Source organism: Adiantum capillus-veneris, chromosome 14 (assembly GCF_014529385.1).
Source record: "Adiantum capillus-veneris isolate H3 chromosome 14, ASM1452938v2, whole genome shotgun sequence".
Taxonomy (NCBI): Eukaryota; Viridiplantae; Streptophyta; class Polypodiopsida; order Polypodiales; family Pteridaceae; genus Adiantum; species Adiantum capillus-veneris.
In genome coordinates this window covers 66,029,025-66,051,183 of record NC_140944.1, presented here as the reverse complement: position 1 = coordinate 66,051,183, position 22,159 = coordinate 66,029,025, and the positions used below count along the sequence as shown (strand labels likewise).

The 22,159-nt window shown below is 45.7% G+C and overlaps 1 protein-coding gene across 7 annotated transcripts in view; it reads left to right on the top strand.

Annotated features, from left to right (window-relative positions):
* EDA14 (embryo sac development arrest 14) overlaps positions 1-22,159 on the top strand; it is a 71,062-nt gene that overhangs the window by 20,027 nt on the left and 28,876 nt on the right. For all 7 annotated transcript variants that reach the window (XM_086528684.1, XM_086528689.1, XM_086528690.1 and 4 more), the window contains 3 exons: positions 469-560; positions 687-780; positions 867-946. In XM_086528684.1, coding sequence (XP_086384810.1) covers positions 469-560; positions 687-780; positions 867-946 — 266 coding nt within the window. The remainder of the gene's footprint in view (positions 1-468; positions 561-686; positions 781-866; positions 947-22,159) is intronic.

Below are 22,159 nucleotides of genomic sequence, written 5' to 3'. Positions count from 1 at the left end.
GACTCCCCTGTAAAATCCCACGACCTGTAAATTTGAGAAATTGAAGAATAGACAGCAGAAAATAGGGCCGACCATCAAAAAGCCACAAGTGGCATAAATCGGACAAGACTAGAAGAGCCCCCCACTTGGAAAAGCCTCACAAGGCCAGGCACAGCCACAAAGACGCCTTCACTCACTAGATCTAGACGGGGAGATCCAAGAGACGATCTCCAAAACTCTAATAGGAACAACCCAAGAGGAATTCTCAGATGGTGTCCACTTGCTAAAGGTGGCTGCTTACATGTGAGCATACATTAATAGTAAATACACAGTAATGTGTGCTTAAATTTTGTAATTTTGCATTTAGGTTATGCTTATCAGAGTGCAGATGTAATGAGGTGCTCACTTTTGCAATCCGTATTTCTTGAGTTTGTGCTTGAGTTTGACACTTGAAATTGACAGGGGAGTTTTTCAATTGTTTTATTTCAGAAACTTAAGGAGAAGGCTGCAACTCGCAATCCAGATGAGTTTTATTTCAAGATGATAAATACGAAAACTGTTGGTGGGGTTCATAGGCAACAGTAAGAATCCTTTGTCTGCCATGGCCTACACAACGGATAGCGATGTTAAACAGTTTGGAAAAGCTATTCTCGTTATGGGGTACTTTGGAAAAAATGATTCTAATTCAATGCTTTCTGGCTACACAGGACTGCTGCCAAGCAATATACGCATGAGGAGTTGTTGCTGATGAAAACTCAAGACATAGCTTATGTGCTCTCTAAAGCACAAAGTGAACAAAAGGTCTGAGTCAGGAAATGAGTTCACAATTGTCTGCTGTGTGTCATGTATGATTAATTGGTCTTTCTTTACATGTGGTGTTTTTGTAGAAAGTGGAGCGGCTTCAAGCTGCACTTCATTCGCTAGATCAGCCTCCAATAAACAAGCACACATATTTTGCAGAGGACGGGTAATTTTCATTTTGGGGATTCAGAGAATCTTGTCCACATAGAATATGAAGTCTAGTGTATGATAGTTTGCGTATGCAGAAACTTGCCTTTTTGAATCCAAGAAAAGTGCAGTTATTGGATTGTATCTCGAGAAGAGCAGTGTTATGGCTTTTGGGATTACTTTTCTTTGCCAGACCAAGAGACCCAGGTCTTTATTCTTTTTGGCATCCTTAAAATAATTCAAACTTGTTGGCAACGTGCATCCTTTTTCTGGTCAGGGAATTGATGTGATAGTCAAAGTGTATTGCCCTGATACAGTTGTGGTAGCGGAGCTATGGCGGGTTATTAACAAGACGTGCCATTGCCAAGAGGGAGAACCAGTTCAATGTATACGAGAGAGAGCGTGACCTGCTGCGAATAACATCTGCTCTTAACTGGCTTGGCCGGGCACGAATCTCCCTGCCTGCCTTGCTCGCTGCTATGCCACATCATTCACCGCAGTTTTACGACGTGAGGTTTTCACATTAAGGTTAATGTGGATAAATTAATTGAGAGGAACAGCAGCGATCACCTCCCTCCTAAACCCTAGCCTGCTCTTGTGTCTCGTGTAGCCCTCACCCAATATTGAGCCATACTCGTCTCAATACCCACTGCACCTCAGCCTTTTGCTTCCCCTTGCTCCTTCCTGCCGTTTCCCATGGCAGCAACCAGTGAGCCTCCAGTATTTCCCTGTTGCAGCTTCAACCTTGTCTTCGTCTATGTGTTTATAACCGGTCAGTACATGGTCGAAATTCAATTACCTCTTAATTTCCACACAGAGGATTGAGAAGAGACAACACAAATGCGTCCATCAACTAGAATGTCACTGCGCACACGAAGACCGACACCCTATAGGCACCAAAGACTGGCGTCCCTTTCGGTGTTTCTTTATTCAATTGAAAACAAAGGATCCGACACGTAACCAAATTCCCACCAAGCTGTCCAAACCTGTCAAGGGATGGAATTGCAGGTTTTCCACCCAATTTCGACAGCATAACGGCACCAAAATCTGTGTAGGTCAAAAGTACAAGTCTAAGATGGATTCCCTTACATTTCAGAATCTTTCCGGTGAGCTGTAGGTAAATTTCAGCACGCTGTAATTTCCTGTTTTGTTCATTGACAAGTGCGCAAACGCTTGTATAACCACCCCAAGGCTTCCCGGAAGCTTCCCAGGTGTTATCTGCAGGTTAGGTGCGAAACCCTAAACTTGCAAATAAATGCAGCAAGCTGGACACTTCCCCCTTGATATGGACGAGTTTTCATGCGAGAAAACTCTTTTGTGATGGAACTGTGCGTACCTATGTGTCACAAACTGCTGATGTGTCAAGCCATTGAAGACCTAGAGGGTGGGGCACCCTAGCCCTAACCCTAGCCAACCTGCTGATCCTAGCCGAGGGGCCTAAACCCTAGCAGAAGTAGAAGAAGATGAAGTCCTCACCAACTTACTCAGCCTCGCCGAGTGGCCCTTGGGTACGGATTGAAATCCTAACCCTCAAACAACTTATGGATCGTGCGATGGGGCTTAAAAAAATGAAGCGACACATACACACACAATATTTGCGTAGAGAGCTGATGATGTGGCAGTTGTATAGATGCTTGCGTTTTGTGTTGACTGTTGACGTGGCAGTTGTATGGATTTTCGCAAATCATATTGGTTGCCCATGGGAATGCTTTTGGGACTAGATGCTATTAGAGCTGATGCTTTTCATGTAAATTGCTTTTGATGGCCAAGGCCTTTATAAATGGACGAGGGACGCACTCTCTGGCATCCTTCCCGTGGGAGATGCAGAGCTGTGCCGCGAGTGCTATACAAAGTTGAAGCAATATAAAGAAAACTGAAATGGGCGCCACAATTTGGGGCTAGTGCTCTTTTGGGGTGGAACTCTGCCACTATGTGTCTCGTGTGCAGTGTATCTCTTTCAGTTTAGTTGTTTTGAAGCGCTTAAAGTTTGTTTAGTCTATTCTTTTTACTTGGCACGTGGTGGCCTCCTCTTACACCTGTGGGGGATTAGCTAGTAGCTAATTCGGTTCTTGTTCAAAAGGCTCTTGCCTTGGCAAACGCGAATAAAACCCACAAGACTATACATAGTCATGCGAGGAGCCCAACTAGTGGGGCATCACCATATGTGTAAGGGGGAGAGGGGGGGAGAGAGATACAGGAGAGCGGAATCAATGCGCTACACAGACAAGGGAGAAGGCAAGCTTTTCATGAAAGCTGTGAACCTGAAAATCCACTCACAAAAATGAAAAATGCAGCCCCTTCTCTCTTGGAGTGTGTGTTGACCAGTAGGTAGCTCTCCTACTAACGTGTGTCTACTATGCCCCTTTTTCCTAACCCTCCGAACTTATAAAGTTGTAAGTGTCTTGTCATGTGGCCTAAATTCCATTTGGGCACACACATACTTCCATACTCATCAAAATTCAGTGTTGTTTGGCCCGATCGGTCCTCGGCTGACCGACCTAGGATTTCGATGTAAGAAATCCATTTTGCTGCAACTTTTTCACACAGGCCATGCAATGTCCACTTGCAACTTTTCAAGGGTTTTGGGGAAAACAAGCAAAAATAAAATAAATAAAAATATGTAATACATATTTAGAGAAGGCAACAAGAAAAATAAACCTTTTGGTGACATACCTCATCCTTGAAATACTTCAAGCGACCTCTCTTGCATGCCAATAATACATGTTGATATCTCTTGATATCACATATACTCTATGATGGGAATCAAAGATATACATGCTTTCAAAAATGTAGCGTTGGACGATTAAACAATCCCACCAAACTGGCTAAAGCACATATATCAAACATAGAAGTCTTTTGATGTACTCTCAAGTACAAACTTTTGCACTCAAATTCTCTATGGAAAGAATAGATAACAATTGCTTAACTGCTCCTTTGAGCATCATGAACCATGCTCTCACATTGCTCCATAGAGCTACATCAAGTCACTGTGGGTTCTATTTGAAAGGCTTTAGGATATAGTTGTAATAAACTGAGGTGAATCAACCAATTTAGACTCTTCCATTCATTTGGCATCCAATGATGGATAGTACTTGAACTTCACCAAGAAGTGCCTTGCAACCTTTCCTCTAACCACCCATCCTTATGTGCCAAAATCTGTTTAGGAAAAAGAATCTCATTTAATTCTTCCACTTCGGGTTGTTCCACTTCTGGAAAAGACTTTGTCATATGGGGATCCTTGTCACTGACAATTGATTGAGGCATCTTGTGATACTTGAAGATATTGCTCATAAATATCTTAACCATATGTTCTGGCTTTATCTTCTTCCTGATAGGAATGAAATGATCGTACTTATTGAACCTACAAATGATAGTCCAAATCCCATCATTACCTATTTGCATTCGTCGAAGATCAAAGATAAAGTCCATTGCTATACTTTCTCATGGCCTATCAAGAATCGGTAATGGTTGTAACAGTCCTTGTTGCTTTTGCCTGTCAAATTTGACTTTCTGGTATACTAGGCATGATCTTACAAATATGTCAACATCTTGGCATAATGCCGACCAATAAAAGAATGCCTCAACCATGATCACTGTCGCATCAATTCCTTGAAGCACTTTCGGAAGAAGAGGAAATCAGTCGATTACCGCGGTTATTTGGGCCGGAACTCGACTTCGAGGTGGCAAACAGATCCAAAAAGCGTGTTCGTGTCGAGAATCACTCAGATTTTTCTTTGTCTTTAGAGAGTTTGGATAGTTCGTTGTCCTCTAGTTCTAGTGAGGATGAGAAAAGCCGAAAGAAGCGGAGAAAAAACAAGAAAAGCAGATTTCTTAAAATGTGTCTAAAGGCATGGGAGGCCATCTAGCAGTTCAGAGGAGGAGAGCTCGTCCTCTTCTGACAGTGAAGAGCTGGTCAAGAAGACCAAGGAGTTCACGAAAGGGGGTCAGGCCGTCAGGTTTGAGGTGTTTTCAAACCACCGGGGCACTCGTCAAGCCCTTGAGTTTATACAGCAGTTTGAAAGGAAATGCATAGACATGGTCACAAACTGTTGAGGTGTCAAGCCACTGAAGAACGGAGCCAACCTACAGATCCTGGTCGAGGGGCCGAAACCCTAAGAAGAAGCAGCAGAAGAAGAAGTCCTACAAACTTATGAGACCCTGTTCGATGGTGCTCACAGAACCTAAAGATAGTAAATAAAAGCAACACAACCACACACACTCACACTCTTGCATAAGTTGATGATGATGTTGCAGCTGTACGAACGCCTGCAATTCGGTTGTATTGCTGACGTGGCAGACAATATGGAATTCCGCGTTTTACTCTGGCTGTGCTGATGTGGCACCTATATGGATTTTCGTAATTTGCGCTGGTTGATTTTTAGCACCAGCTTTTGGACCAGAATCCAAATGCTTTTAGAGTTTGATGCTTTCCATGTAACTGCTTTTGAGAGGCCAAGGGCCTTTAAATATGAGCCACGGGCTCATTCCTTGGCATGCTTCTGCATGAAGGTGCAGAGGATGGAGTACCGGCAATGTATTGAGTTCAAGCAATATAAAGGAATGCTGAAAGGGACGCCAAGGTTTGGGGCCAGTGCTCTCTTGGGGTGGAACTTCGCCACTCCCCGTCTCGTGTGTCGTGCTTCTCTTTCAACTCAGTTGTTATTTGAAGTGGTTAAAGTTGGTCAGTCTGTTCTTTTCCGTTGGCACGTGGTGCCTGTCCCCGTGACAGTGGTATCAGAGCTTCAGGCGTGTGCTTTTTTGAAAGCATACCGGTCCTACCAAAGAGCAGACCGAGCAAGCTGGCGCCGAGCGAACGCGGACTTATTATCCACTCCCACCCTTACTTCATCGCGCATCGGGTGCGCTCCCGTCTTCATCGCTTTGTCTTACAGGGTATAAGCCATAAAGATAACTTGCACGAGAAGGATCAAAATTCTTTTTTGGCCGTCCTTTTTCTCAAAGGCAGTACCATGCAGTGGTGGACGTATATAGCTACCAAGCCTCACACTCCAAGGACTTGGGCAAGCTTTCAAGAATTCTTTTGCTCGAAGTTATATGCTTTTTGGCATCTTTTTTCAGAGTGCATATTCTGGTAGAGTGGGGTATTCTGGAATTCTTGCCACAGAAACCCTAGCAGATTACTACTTGAAATTGAACTGATAACTTTGGAGGTCCAATGCAATTGGTATATCTTGGGGCTACTATCACCGCCATAGGAACACTGTTTGCTGAGACCTGTTTCGACTATTCAAGAACTTATGGACCATGCTGCGGTCGACTATAATCTAATGGAAGAAACCTAGCCTTAATTTTTGGTGCAAGTTTCAAGATGGAAAGCCAGTTGTCTTTTCCAGCATGACTGATGTCAAGATTGCTTTTTATGTTTGAACTTTGTTTGAGAACTTGTTTGATAATCCTGTTTGGAATTTGTTTGAAATGGATGGTATTTGTTTTAAACTTGTCTTGGTGCCGATTTGAATTGTTTAACTTTGGATGATAATTTTGGTTTCGATATTTGGTGATTTACTCCCGAGTGGAGTAGTGAGAAATGTTGTTTTGGTATCGTCTGAACCTCGGAATGACGCAAACAGGATGTCTGGGGAGCGTTCCGTTGTTTGCTTGAAAACCTCAGAACGACGCAGACGGGATGTCTGGGGAGCGTTTCTTGTATGCTTGAAAACCTCGGAACGATGCACATGGGATGTTTGGGGACCGTTTCGTTGTGTGTTGGAAAACCTCTGAACGACGCCGACGGGATGTGTGGGGAGCGTTTGGTTGTATGCTTGAATGTCCAAGCGATGCGGGTTGCGGTCTAGGGAGCGTTTGGTTGTACCAGTCCTTTGAACTCATGGTCTGGACCATTGGGGGGGAGTGACGAGGTAGTCATTGAGTAGCCTCATACCGCAGACAGTTTGTCTCCGGGGAGTGCTCATCGGGGCTATTTGTTGTGTCTTGTAACATGCATATGTGAGCATTTGTGTTGCATTCTGATGTGCCAACCACTGAATACTCCTTATTGGATGAGATTTTTCTGGGAAGCTAACAACCCAGGATATCAAGAGCTCCGATCTAGAATGAGACTTCTTATTGTATGAGATTTTTCTGGGAAGCCAACGACCTAGGATATCAAGAGCTCCAATCTGGAATGAGAAAACTGATTGTCCGAAGGATTGTCTCTCAGATTGTCCCTCGAAAATTTTTGAGCTAACTTGAGATATACGGTAATCGTGAACGATACTTTTTTTCGAGAAGGGGGGATGTCACAAACTACTGATGTGTCAAGCCACTGAAGAACGGAGCCAACCTGTAGATCCTGGCCGAGGGGCTTGAACCCTAAGAAGAAGCAGCAGAAGAAGAAGAAGTCCCACCAACTTTTAAGACCTTGTTTGATGGGGCCTAAAGAAAATAAAATAGAGCAGGACGATTACACACACTCAGAATCTTGCGTAAGCTGCGAATGACGTGGGAGTTGTATGGACGCCCGCAATTTGCGTTGGATTGTTGACGTTGCAGAGAATACAAAATTGCGTGTTTTACGCTTTTGATGCTTTTCATGTAGCTGCTTTTCAATGCCAGCTTTTGAGTGAGGTGCTATTAGAATTTGATGCTTTTCATGTAACTGCTTTTGAGAGGCCAAGGGCCTTTAAATATGAGCCAAGGGCTCATTCCCTGGCATGCTTCAAGGTACAGAGGATGGAGTACCGGCAATGTACAGAGTTTAAGCAATATAAAGAAATACCGAAAGAGGTGCCAATGTTTGGGGTTAGTGCTCTCTTGGGGTGAAACTCCGTCACTCCTTGTCTCGTGTGTCGTGTATCTCTTTCAGTTCAGTTGTTATTTGAAGTGCCTAAAGTTGGTCAGTCTGTTCTTTTCCGTTGGCACGTGGTGCCTGTCCTCGTGACAAACATGGTGGTCTACTCTGTTATTACGCAGAGAAGCACCTACGACGTGGGTAAAATTCAAGAAAATATTCACCTCAATTGGGATATTAGACGAATATGAAGATGGCGTTACGGCTTGGCATTATCTGAGGATGACTAAGAAAGAAACATTGGATGACTACTGCCAGAGGTTACTTACTTGCCAGTGTCCTCGTTTTGGAAGATCATTCGACAATATTGTTTCTCTGAGGGCTTACTAGGAGAATTACCTCCTCAACATCTTGAAGATCATACCATTCATTTGATTCTCGGTAGTACGCCACCAATGTCCTCATTTCGGAAGACCATTCGACAATATTGTTTCTTTGAGGGCTTACTAGGAGAATTACCTCCTCAGCATCTTGAAGATCATACCATTCATTTGATTCTCGGCAGTACACCACACAATGTCCGGCCATTTGTGACTTCAAAAAGAGGGTCCCAAAAATTAAACAAAAATCATTGGAAAGAAACCAACAAATAAGGTTAGCAGTTGCTACGTTCTCGTGACAGTTTTGGAGGGCGTTCTGGGAGAATATTGGTACGCGGTCACAATTCTCGTCCTTTTTCCACCCATAGAGAGATGGGCAATCAGAGATAGCGAACTCAATGGTTTTGGACTTGTTAAAGTCATACATATTTGATTAGAAGGCTCAGTGGGAGAAGTATTTGCCTTTGGTGGAGTTTTCCTACAACAGCAAAGTACATACGTCTACGGGGAAGGCGCCATGGAGGGTGCGTTCCACCTGTTCTAAGCACCAAGGATAAGATTTTTGAGCAGATCAGTACGTTCATGATCTGGACACTGCTTTTTGCTAAGGTGCGCGAGGCTCTTGAGAAGTCTCAAGCACGGCATAAGAAGGCAGCGGACAAGCATCGACGTAAGTCATAGTTGAAGGAAGATGATTGGGTGCATTTACGATTTGAGAAGGCACGCCTACGAAAACGAAAGGGTAAGGTGTCACGGGGACGTGGCAACTGTTAACTATGTCACGAGGACGTGGCAACTGCTAACTTTAGTTGTTGGTTTCTTTCCAAGGGGTTTTGTTTTATTTTTGAGACCCTGTAGCAAACGGTCGGACATTGCATGGCCAATGTGAATGGTAGTTTCACTCGCAGATGGGTAGTGGAATACTAGGAAGCAAACGCAATAAAGGCCTAAAGTCAAGGTGTGACTACCAACTGAAAGTATCCGATAGTTGGGCCACATTGCATTTTTGGATGCGGTCCCAATGAGGATAGATGGTCAAAAGACCAGTGGGAGCCCAACGGAAGCATCTCTTAAAATTTAGGGAATTGCTATTTTGGGCCGAGAAATGTGTTCGCGTCATTACCTCCGGTATGACTAGGGGAACATTTTACAACTCTGCCGCGAAGTCAACTGGGCAATTGGTTGAGATATTTTTAAGCGGCGAACCCGAAACGGAAAAATGCTTGAAATGCGCCGAGTGTCATTTTCTCGTGGACTTTCCTCATGCAGAAAAATGGGCGCTGATTTTTAAGCTGGGAGAGGCCTTCATTTGCAATTTGTCACAGGTTAAGAGCTATGGAGTGTTTCCTTTCCCTCTTATGTACAGTGCGGTGCCAGGAGTGATGCCTTGCACGCTACACACTGCTCTCTCTCTCTCTCTCTCTCTCTCTCTCTCCCCCCTACGAGCAGTATGTTATGCCCCACTAGTGGGCTTTTCATTTGACCAATGTACAATTATGTGGGTTCATGCGCGATTGCCGAGGCAAGAGCCTCTTGCACAGGTACTGGATTAGCTAGCGGCTAATCCCCTGAGGTACAGGTGAATTCGGAGAGGTTTCACATCCGAAATCTCGTCCGATTCAAAGGGCAAGTAGCCCTACAGGTGCGGGAGCTCGAGGTCTTGCTACAGATGCGACCGGCACGCGAAACGGAGCCCAAAACAGGGAATTACAGCCTGCTGTGTATTTTTGCAGGTTTAGGGTTTCGGCCCTAAAGGGACCCTAATACCCCCAGGAGGTTTCGGCCCTAAAGGGACCCTAATACCCCCAGGAGGTTCGGCGACGTGAGGGGACCGCTGTACAGGTGAACTGGCGCATTTTCGGGGCAGAAAACAGAGAATTCAGCGTGCTGCAGATTCTCGCCAGGTTTTGCAAAGTGTTCGTATGCGTCGGGAAAGTCACCTATTGCGTGGGGATACTGACTATGAAGCATCTTAGTATAGTTATGCTGCCGAAATCGGGCCAGAACAGGTGTTTCTTAGCCTAGATTGTGCAGGGCAGCTTGTAGGAGATCACAGGTTTTATTCCCTCTGTTAAAGAATAAAGAAATACCGAAAGGGGCGTCAATTTTGGGGCCTACAGGTTGTCGATGTCTGCTCGGAGCATTCTAGCTTCCGAGGCTTATGTGTACTTAGGTGTTAATCCTCGCTACAGGTTACCTCTGCAAAGTGCTCTGTGTGTGTGTCTAAAGTAAAGAATTTTGGGTGAAAGCCAAAGCCTACCTCCCCACGTGCCGGTTGCATGGTTCTGTTGCCGGGACATCAATCACTTTTTCCTTAAAGAGTGAGCGTGGATTGTTTTGGGTAAAGACAGAGAGTGGAGGAACGCGGGGATTACACTATTGCCGACAAGGGGAAGGGAATTATGGAAGAGGGTTCCTCTTTAAAGCACAGGCAGGAGATTGCTATGGTTTTTGAGATTGGCGAGAGCTCACGGCCACGTCAGTCTGTACCTCTTGTCAATGTGAATGTCCCTCCAGTAGTACAGGGCTTTATGATTGGGCAACTTGAGGATGATGCATTCAAGACTCAGTTAGTTGCCGCGGTGAATGTCTTTTCGCAGCTGGTGCAGAATTCGAGGTTTATGGAATTCTTGCAAGCGCCACCAGTGCAACAACAAAATAGGCAACCTACGCCGCGTACGGAGCTTGTTGATGCTCAAGCCCAGGTACTTCATGTGGCACAGGAGGAAAGGGAACACTCGTATGTTGCGGAGTCGGGGGCTCCAAAGCAGGTTCCTCCCGTGCTTGAACAGGTGGCTAGAACTCCTATTCCACTGGTTATGCCAGCTCAGCCCTCCACCTTTCAGAGCCAGCATGCTGTCTTGAATGGACAGGGAGCTGGGTACTAGGCAATGCACTCAGTTTTTCCACCACCCACGGTACATCCTGGGTATTTCGGGGGTGGATCAGTGTTCCAAAGTATGGCTGGTTATGCGCCTGGAAGTCAACCGTACATGCCAGGAACAGTGTTCGGGGGTATGCAAGGCATCATGCCAAACCCCATGTATGGTAGTATCGGCATGCAACAAGGTTTCCACTGCAACCAGGGCCAGTTTGGGGTGCCACAGGGTCATTTTGGCATGGCTGGTTTTTCTGGATAGCAGCCAGATATTGCACCTCTGACGCAAAATGTGAATGGCCAAGTTGTGCCGATCATGCCTACTACAGTGCCCATGTTGCAGACCATTCCATATGACAACTTGGGGGCACTAGAGAAGCCAAAGGCTTACAAAGAAGGTGGTGCAACTGTAAAGTTCAGTAACTTCAGTGGTTTCGAGGATAAGACAAAGGCCCTCACTTTCCTCCAGCAGTTTGATACAGCTTTTGCGGGAGGGAATTTTACAGAGGCCTCGAAGGTCAGGAAAGCTGCCACTTTCTTAAAGGACAATGCGCTTACATGGTGGACGGCATTGTTAATGCAAGGACAGGCACCCGCCACTTGGGTTTACTTCAAGAAAATGTTTGCATCTGCTTGGCTTTCAAATGAATTTGAAGTCGACGTCATGACAAATTGGCACCAGCTTACTTCAGCTTCGTGCAAGAGCTTGCTGGAGTACAATAGGAGGTTTTGTAAAGCTTTACTCTCAGTGACCTCCTACAGATTTGTGCCATTGACAGAGCAGATAGAGAAGTACTGTTGTGGGCTGCCTAAAGGGCTTCACGATTACTGTACAAAGAACAGAGTGGCTACCCTTACTTAGCTTATGGAAGTTGCGAACATTGGTCTTGCCTTGTTGAAAGGAGAGGACAGTGGATTTCCGAGCAGTGACAAAGGAGGACAGCAAAAGAAAAATTCAGCGAAGAAGCCCTTTGTGAAAATGGCTCCTGATGCGTCACAGGGGTCAGAAAAGGCCACCAAAGACAAGGATTCAACCGGGACTTCTGGAGCGCAGACAAAGAAACAGAAAAGGAAACCTTTTGTGCGCAAGTCGCTCAAGGAAAAGAAGGTCCTAATGGCTGAGAACAAATGCTTTATATGCGAGTAGCCTGGTCACTTTTCTATCAATTGTCCACAAAGGAAAAGACTAGCTGACTCAGAGGATAAAGAAGACCAGAAAGGCAAGAAGCCTAAACCCACGGCAGGTTTAGTGCCAGACATGGTGGGTGACAGGCCCAGCACAGATGCCAGTGAGTTATGCAGGGCATGGGGTAAAGTTAGGGATCAGACGGCACTCATCTTCTTTGATCCAGGTGCCAAAGCCAACTTTTATCTCACCAGAGTTAGCTATGAAGCTGGGCATCAGAGCTGAAGAGATGGGGTACACAACAGAGGCAGGGTTGGCATGTCCTGGCCACTCAGAGTGTGTCACTCCCATCATTGGAAAACTGCGTCTGCATATTCAGTCGTATGTGGACACTGAAGAGTTTTACATCATGCTGCTGGAAGGTTGTGACGCCTTGTTGGGGATCCCGTGGATGTCTGAGTGCATGGAGTCTTGGATGCCTACAACAAAAAGATCACTGTACAGCTTAGGGGCAAAACTCACATCTTGGATGTAAAGCATAAAGGAGAGTCAGTCCCTATTGTATCTGCTTCTGCTATCACTTCTGTAATAAAGAATCATCTTTCTGTGTACTTTATTTTTGCACGTGATGTCTCAGATAGTGATCAGTCAAATTTATCTGTGTTAGATAAAGAAAGGTCAGCATTTTTGCAAAAGTTTAGTGATTGTTTTTCTGATTCATTACTGCTGCAATTGCCGCCAGAGAGACCCGAGGACCATCGGATAGATTTGGTGCCAGGGTGTAGCCCACCAAATAGACCTCCCTACAGGGTTAGTGCGGCGCAGCAGAAAGAGATTATGGGCCAGGTTGAGGAATTATTAGAGAAGGGGCTGATTCAGCCTAGTTCTTCACCCTTTAGCTCCCCAGTGCTCCTAGTGCAGAAGAAGGATGGCTCATGGCGCATGTGTATTGATTACCGTGCGTTGAATAAGAATACCATCAAGAATAGGTTCCCTATTCCTAGAATTGATGATATGCTCGATCGTTTAGAGGGTGCTGCAATTTTCAGCAGGATAGACCTTAAGAATGGGTACCATCAGATTCGTATAAGGCCAGAGGATGTGCACAAGACTGCGTTTAGAACGACATTTGGTCTTTATGAGTTTTTAGTGATGCCGTTTGGGCTAACAAATGCTCCTGCCACGTTCAACAGAATGATGGACCGGATTTTCCTCTCGCATCAACAGTTTGTTGGAACGTTCTTCGATGACATGATAGTGTATTCGAAGAATGAAGAGGAGCATAGGCGTCACTTGACCATTGTGTTCGAAGAGCTGCGTAGTCACAGGTTACTTGTCAATCCTAAGAAAAGTAAATTCTTCCTCAAAGAGATCCACTTTCTGGGCCACATAGTCTCAAAGGATGGTGTTAGAATGGATCCCGCAAAGGTCGAAGCTATCAAGACATGGCCAGACTTGAAGACTGTGCACGATGTCAGAAGCTTCTTGGGATTGTGTTCCTACTATAGAAGGTTTATCAGAAATTTTGGAGAGATAGCATCGCCTCTTCACGCTTTGCAAAAGAAAGAGGTCACTTTCAGATGGACCCAAAAAGAGATTTCAGCTTTTAGTCTCTTAAAGGAAAAGTTGACTTCAGATCCAGTTATTGTTTTACCAGATCTCAGGAAGTCATTTGTGGTCCAGTGTGACGCGTGTGGCAGTAGCATCGGAGCAGTGCTAATGCAAGATGGACGGGTAGTAGCTTATGAAAGCCGAATTTTGCAAGGGCCAGAGAGGACTATGCAAGTCTATGAGAAAGAGCTCTTGGCCGTGATTCATGCGCTTTCTAGTTGGAAGCACTACCTCTTAGGTGCTGATTTTGTTGTCCGAACAGATCATCAGACCTTGCGATACTTTTTGACACAGTCAAAGTTATCCGAAAAGCATATGCGATGGGCAAACATTCTTTCCATGTTCCACTTCCAGATTATGCATGTGAAGGCAAGAAGAATGTTGTGGCTGATGCATTATCAAGAAAGCCACAAATTTCAGCTGTGTCAATTCCTTATCATCATGAGTTAGATGACATGAAGGAACAGTATACTGCTGATGAAGATTTTGCAAGGATCTTTGAACAGTTACAAGAGGGGCAACATCACGAGCACTACCTCCTCAGAGATGGTTTTATGATGATGCATGGCAGACTTTGTGTCACTAGGCCACTGCGACATAAGGTCATGGAAGAGAGTCATGTCCCAAGGCATCATGGCATTGATGCCACAGTTAAAGCGGTAGAGACATTTTTCTATTGGCCTACCTTGAGGAGAGATGTGGATGCCTTTGTGCGAGCATGCATAGTTTGCCAAAAGGTCAAGTTTGACAGGCAAAAGGCACCAGGGTTGTTACAACCATTGCCGATTCCGGATAGGCCATGGGAAAGCATTGCTATGGACTTTATCTTTGATCTTCCAAGGACGCCAACAAGGAGTGATGGTATATGGACCATTATCTGCAGGTTCAGCAAGCAGGCCCATTTTATCCTTGTCAGGAAGAAGATATAATCTGATCAGGTGGCACGCTTGTTCATGTACAATGTGTTTAAGTACCATGGTATGCCACAAGCGATTATCAGTGATCGTGATCCTCGCATGACCAGTTTGTTCTGGAGAGGATTGTTCGAGAACATGGGCACTACGCTCAAGTTCTCGTCTTTGTTTCATCCACAAACTGATGGACAGTCAGAAGAGGCTAATTCTACTGTCTTAGATTTGCTGAAATGCTATGTGTCTGATAATAAGGGCAAGTGGGAACAGTATTTGCCTATGCTTGAGTATGCGTACAATAATACGGTGCATTTGTCTACTGGCAAAGCATCTTTTGAGATTGTTGAAGGCGGCAAAAAGGTTCCTCCCATTTTGCATACAAAGGACAAGATCTTTGAGGCAGATCGATATGTTGAGAACATGGATGAGATGTATAAGAAGATTAAAGTTGCCTTGGAGAAGACTCAGGCAAAGCAAAAAAAGGCTGTTGATCGTCACCGTCGTGAATTGCTGTTATCACCATGTGATTGGGTTTTGTTAAGGTTCGAAAAGGCAAGGTTAAAGAAGATGAAGGGCAAGGAACTGCTGTTTCCTAAGCTCAACATGCGTTACTATAGGCCTTTTCAAGTGCTTGACAAGATCAGCGATGTGGCTTACAGGCTGAAATTTCCTGATGCGTGGAAGATTCATAATGCGTTTCACGTGAGTCTTCTAAGACCCTTTGTGGGTGATGTGCCAGAAGATATGCCAGATGAGGATCAGCCAGAAGTTGAGGAACTTGATGAGATCCTGGTTCCTGAGCAAGTTTTGGCACAAAAGTTAAAGGACAAGTTGCAAGGCGCTATTTGGTGAAGTTCAAGAACTATCCGCCTATGGATGCAAAGTGGATGGAAGAGCATGAACTGTAAGAGTCACCAAATGTATTGCAGCTTTACCTTGAAGCCTTTGGGTTACAGCCTACTTATGCCCCAACCCAACGTGTGCAAAGGAGGGCTAATGATAGAGCTAGTACATCAAATGTACATATGAATTCAGTGTAATAGATGGAAATGACAAAAGTATGAAGGCCTCATTAAGTCATTTGTATCTATATGTTATGACCTTTCTTGCGGATACATGCGATGATAAAAGAGTGTTAATAGCACAAGATTATCAGTGGCGTGTATTTATGGTATGCAATCGAGGACGTTTGCGATTTCAAGAGGGGGGTATGTCACGGGGCGTGGCAACTGTTAAGTATGTCACGAGGACGTGGCAACTGCTAACTTTAGTTGTCGGTTTCTTTCCAAGGGGTTTTGTTTTATTTTTGAGACCCTCTTCTTGAAGTAGCAAACGGTCGGACATTGCATGGCCAATGTGAAGGGTAGTTTCACCCGCAGATGGGTAGTGGTCGGCACTGGAATTCGTATGGTAAGAGGATGCCTAGGCTCAGAGCAAGATCATATAGGTCCCTCCGTCGCACTTAGCAAGTTGGTGGATACTAGGAAGCGAACTCAATAAAGGCCTAAAGTCAAGGTGTGACTACCAACTGAAAGTATCTGATAGTTGGGCCACATTGCATTTTTGGATGCGGTCCCAATGAGGATAGATGGTCAGAAGACCAGTGGGAGCCCAACGGAAGCATCTCCTAAAATTTAGGGAACTGCTATTTTGGGCCGAGAAATGTGTTCGCGTCATTACCTCCGGTATGACTAGGGGAACATTTTACAACTCTGCCGCGAAGTCAACTGGGCAATTGGTTGAGATATTTTTAAGCGGCGAACCCGAAATGGGAAAATGCTTGTAAATGCGCCAAGTGTCATTTTCTCATGGACTTTCCTCATGCAGAAAAATGGGCGCTGATTTTTAAGCTGGGAGAGGCCTTCATATGCAATTTGTCGCAGGTTAAGAGCTATGGAGTGCTTCCTTTCCCTCTTATGTACAATGTGGTGCCAGGAGTGATGCCCTGCACGCTAGGCACTGCTCTCTCTCTCTCTCTCTCCCCTACGAGCAGTATGTTATGCCCCACTAGTGGGCTTTTCATTTGACCAATGTACAATTATGTGGGTTCATGCGCGATTGCCGAGGCAAGAGCCTCTTGCACAGGTACTGGATTAGCTAGCGGCTAATCCCATGCAGGTACAGGTGAATTTGGAGAGGTTTCACATCCGAAATCTCGTCCGATTCAAAGGGCAAGTAGCCCTACAGGTGCGGGAGCTCGAGGTCTTGCTACAGATGCGACCGGCACGCGAAACGGAGCCCAAAACAGGGAATTACAGCCTGCTGTGTATTTTTGCAGGTTTAGGGTTTCGGCCCTAAACGGACCCTAATACCCTCAGTAGGTTCGGGGACGCGAGGGGACCGTTGGACAGGTGAACTGGCGCATTTTCGGGGCAGAAAACAGAGAATTCAGCATGCTGCAGATTCTCGCCAGGTTTTGCAAAGTGTCTGTATGCGTCGGGAAAGTCACCTATTGCGTGGGGATACTGACTGTGAAGCGTCCTAGTACAATTATGTTGCCAAAATCGGGCCAGAATAGGTGTTTCTTAGCCTAGATTGTGCAGGGCAGCTTGTAGGAGATCACAGGTTTTATTCCCTCTGTTAAAGAATAAAGAAATACCGAAAGGGGCGCCAATTTTGGGGCCTACAGGTTGTCGGTGTCTGCTCGGAGCATTCTAGCTTCCGAGCCGTGTGTGTACTTAGGTGTTAATCCTCGCTACAAGTTACCTCTACAAAGTGCTCTGTGTGTGTGTCTAAAGTAAAGAATTTTGGGTGAAAGCCAAAGCCTACCGCCCCACGGGCCGGTTGCATAAGGAGCGATTTTTTCCAAAGTTGAGTATGTGATACTATGGCCTTTCTAGATTCAGGAGAAGATAATTAATGTATTCCTCAGACTGAAGTTACCAAATACTTGGAAGATTCACAATGCATTTCATGTAAGTCTATTGAGACCAGTGTAACAGGGAACGGGCGGAACGGGGCCTTCCCGCTCTCGGAACCCGTTTCCAAGCCGGCTAGAGTCTCGGAACGAAACGGGAACAGAACGGCGTGTTCCGTTTTGAGGGATGACCGGAATGGCAACCAGAACGCCATTCAGAATGGGCGGAACGCAGAACGAAACAGCGGAACGTTGATGGCCGGAATGCCTGTTTGAAAATATGACCTTTTTTTGACGGTTGTTTGGGGTAGTGCCATGTGCTTGAGGCTATGGTGGTGGGAGCGAGCCTTTGAGGCAGCTAGTAGCTAGGGCACCATGCCTCAAGAAGAAGAAGAAGAAGGGGGGTGGGGGGAATTGGGATTCCTTCCCATCCTCACCTATATAAACTAGGGGTTTGAAGTTTGGACCCCTTTTTTCAAGCACTCAACCTCACCGTCTCCCTCAAGGCTCTCTCTCCCTCTCCCTTAGGCTTCAAGCCTCAAGGCTCAAGCTCCATCTCTCCCTCACTCTCAAGCTCACAACCTCACCCTCTCCAGCCTAATTTAAGCATATTTTAGGTTTATCGTTCCGGCCCTTGTTCCGTTTCCGCCATTTTGGGGCCCCTCGTTTCGGAAACGTTCCAGAGCCCCCCGGTCCTGTTCCTTGTTCCCGTTCTGTGTAGCTATGATTGAAACCTTTCACAGGTGAAGTGCCAGTTGACAAGGCGCCAGAGGAGCAGCCTAACGTGGAAGAGACAGAGGAGATTCTCATTCCAGAACAGGTCTTGGCTCACAAGGAAAGGAAAGTGAAAGGGATTAGCAGATAGTGCGTCTCATGGTTTTGACAATTGAGACTAACGTGCCAGTGGACAAGGGAGGCGAGCGAAGCTACCCACAGGTTCCAGGGCACAAGGAAAGAACGTAAAGGAATGAGCTGCTAGATCAGAGAATTCCACAACGGATCCATATTGAGGTGCCAAGGGCAGGGAGGCCCGAAGGGCTAACAACAGGTCATAGGGTACTAGAAAAGAATAGAAAGGTAAGCTAGGTCCAGCGGATAATTTGGTCTAGGGTACTTTTGGCCCTCGATGCAAAGTGGATGGAGGAGGAGAACATTGCAAATTCTCTTCAGAAAGAGATGTACCTTGAAGCTTTTGGGCTATTCGCACTGTCTCTGCCAAAAGTTACTGATGAATGAGCAGGTTGAATTTGGTGCGGTGGGTACTGCACAAGATTGGAGCCACTCCACTCCTTTGTCACAGATTGCCTAGATCAAATAATGTCACTAATTTTACTTTGAGATTTTAGGGTACCCACTGGTTAAGTATTTTGCAGAATAACTTTATGACCCGTGTGCACTGAATTGGAAATTTCCTTAACTGAATTGAAAACATGTGCTCTTTCATGTTAGAGACATGTAGAGAAAGATGAAATGTCTGCAACATTTTGTGTGATGAATGATTTGAACTCAGTGCATCTAGACATTTGTTAGAGATCAGCGAGATCTGGATACGATGGCTAACTGAACTGAATATGAATTGAATGAGATTCTAGTGCATCAAGATGTCTATATGGATGAGTTGACTGGATACTGTTGTGAGTGCATCAAGAGTTTCGGAAGATGAGATGGCTGCACAGTGATCTATGTGCATCAAGAGTTCTGGACGGAATGAGATGGCTGGATTGAATGATTGAAACACAAGTATTCCGTGTGAACTGAGTGTCTGATTTTGTGAATTGCATGCTATGTGGACGTACTCTCTTGTGAGGAAGTCATAGGCATGGTTTGCTCGATTGAAATCTGAAATGAGAAGATATGATAGTAACAATGTGAAAGATGCGGAAGAAGTTTTACGAACTTTAAAGTCTTGTCGAGTTACACAATTTCAAAAGTTCAGCTCCTACCAACTTATGGGACCCTATCCAACGGGGCCTAAGGGACACAAGGAATAAAAAGAACTTGCGTGCAGGTTGATGATGTGGTAGCTGTACGAATGCCCGCAAATCATGTTGATGATGTGGCGGTTGTACGGACGCCTGCGTTTTCCGTTGCTAACATGGCAGGCTGCACGGACGTTCGCAAAACTTGTTGATAGCTTTAGCGCTAGCTTTTGGGGGTTTAGTGCTTTTGAGGAAAGTGCTTTTGGGGCTTGCTTTTGAGCATCCCTTGTAATGTTTATAAGAGCCCCTTAGGCCTCACTATGGAGAGCATCTGGACGCAGAGTTTGAGAGCAGAGGACCCTTGGGAGTTGTACTTTGTAGTGAGCAATAATAAAGAAATATCGAAAGGGGCGTCAGTCTTTGGGGCTAGTGCTTGTGGGTGCGGAACTTCGTCGTTCCGTGTCGACTCTCTCTCTTGGATAGTTTCCTACGACGTTAAAATTCTCTTCTTCTTCTTCTTCTTCTTTGGCATAAAGTTCAATGATGTTGAAGTTTCTGTTTTGTGTTGCTATTGATTTCTCACTTGGAGTGTCCAAGCGTGTAACACGTAGTCATGTGAGGAGCCCAACTAGTGAGGCATTACCATATGTGTAAGGGGGAGAGAGTTGCACGAGAGTGGAATCAATGCGCTACATGAGACAAGAGAGAAGGCAAGCTTTCCATGAAAGCTGTGAACATGAAATTCACTCACAAAACTGAAAAATGCAGCCCCTTCTCTCTTTTGGGTTTTGGAGTGTGTTGACGAGCAGGTAGCTCTCCTACTAACATGTGTCCACTATGCCCCTTATGGCTCAGTTTCCTAACCCCTCCCAACTTATGAAGTTGTTAGTGACTTGCCGCATGACCCGAATTCCATTTGGGTGCGCACATACTTCCATATTCATCAGAATTCAATGTTGATTGGCCCGAGTAGTCCCCCACTGATCGACTTAGATTCGTGATGTGAGAAACCAATTTTGCTAGCCGTTTCACATAGGCCATGCAATGTCCACTTGCACCTTTTCAAGCGTTTCGGGAAACAAGCAAAAATAAAATAAATAAAAATAGGTAATACATATTTAGAGAAGGCAACAAGAAAAATACCTCCAAAGCAAAGCCCTCCGTGGGAAGCTGGTGGTCAGAGGTCTTCTCCAAGGGACAGAGCCCTGGAAGGAGTTGTTGCTTCACATGTTTTAGGCCTAGGTCCCCTAGACAGGCGGCCCTTGGAGGCCTTCCACCCACTGGATCTTTACGGAGTTGCGTAGAGTAGGCCTGAGCCAGAGGATCGTTTTGTGCTGAGCTTGCTTCGGTCTTGGGAGCAGCTGCGGGGGGGCCTTGAGCAGCATCAACCCACATGCATTGAGGAGTGGTTGAGGTAGCCACTTGTTTGGAACCCCTTGGTCAGTACACAACGAGGTCGCTTGGTTGGTAGCAGGCCTCACGTCTCTTGGGGGTCCATGACAGAGGGTCCAGCCCGTACTTTTGGCGACTGGCCGCAGTGCTCAGTTCTTCGTGAGGAGATGCAGAACATTCAGCTGCGTGGCATGAGGAGAGCGCAAAGCATGTGCCAGGACATTACAGAGGCTATCTTTGCAGAGTAGCACACTCCTCTGGAGTCTGCAACACCTCGTTGGATGGGGGCCTTCATGCGACTGGAGGTCCTCATCTCAGTTAGAGCCTGTATAGCCATAGGATCTTGCAGTTTCTTCGAGGTACAGGAAGAGGGCAGACTCCACAACATCTCTACCGAGTTCAAGAAGAGGGTAGACTCCACAACATCTCTACCGAGGCACCAGAGGTAGCCGAGTGCTGTTGGAATTAGGGTTGCAGGAAAACACACACAACTTGGAGAAGACGAAGGAAGCTCAAGGCACACAATAGAGTGTTACTTAGTGTGCAATGGAAAGATAGATAGCCCTAGAGTGATGGGTGTATATACAATGCATGGGGGGAAAAACCTCCTAAAGAGGGAAAAAATGCCCCAGCGGTCCTAGTGTGTTCACTCACATCACTACCACATGTATATGGTAACGATTCCCCCCTGGAGTGATGCGGTGAACGAGAGTTGGCACATGAGTAAAGGGAGGTACCATGCCCTGAGGACATGATCAATCCATAAAGGTGAGTAAGTGCAAATCTTTGCGGAAAGCTTCTGACGAGACGATGCCTTTGTGAAAAGATCTCCAAGGTTGTCCTGTGTTGGCACATAAGCCAAGCTGATCTCTCCTGTTGAGAGCCTCTCCCTGACATAGTGGTAATGCATCTCAATGTGCTTTGTGCGAGCATGAAAAACTAGGTTCCTCGCAACTGCCAATGCGCTCTGACTGTCAGTGTAGATAGTGTTGGCAGTGTCCTGTCCAACACCCAAATCAGCCATAAGGCGTCTGAGCCACACACACACTCAACCGTAGCTGTGAAGACTGCCCTGTACTCAGCCTCACAACTAGAAGTGGCCACAGTAGGTTGCTTCTTGCTCAACCATGATATACATGAACTGCCAAACATGAAACAAAACCAGCTGTAGACACTCGCGTGGAAAAAGCATGTAAGTCTGGCGGGAATGATCCCCCCTTGGGATAAAACAAGCCAAGATGCAAAGTGCCACTCAAGTAGCGGAAAATCCTCTTGACAGCCTGCCAATGCTTAGACCCTGGGCTATGCATAAATCTGCCGACCTGTGAGATTGCAAACTGAATGTATGGCCTCGTGTTGTATACATAAATGAGGCAGCCAACAACAGTTTGATAAAGAGTGACATCA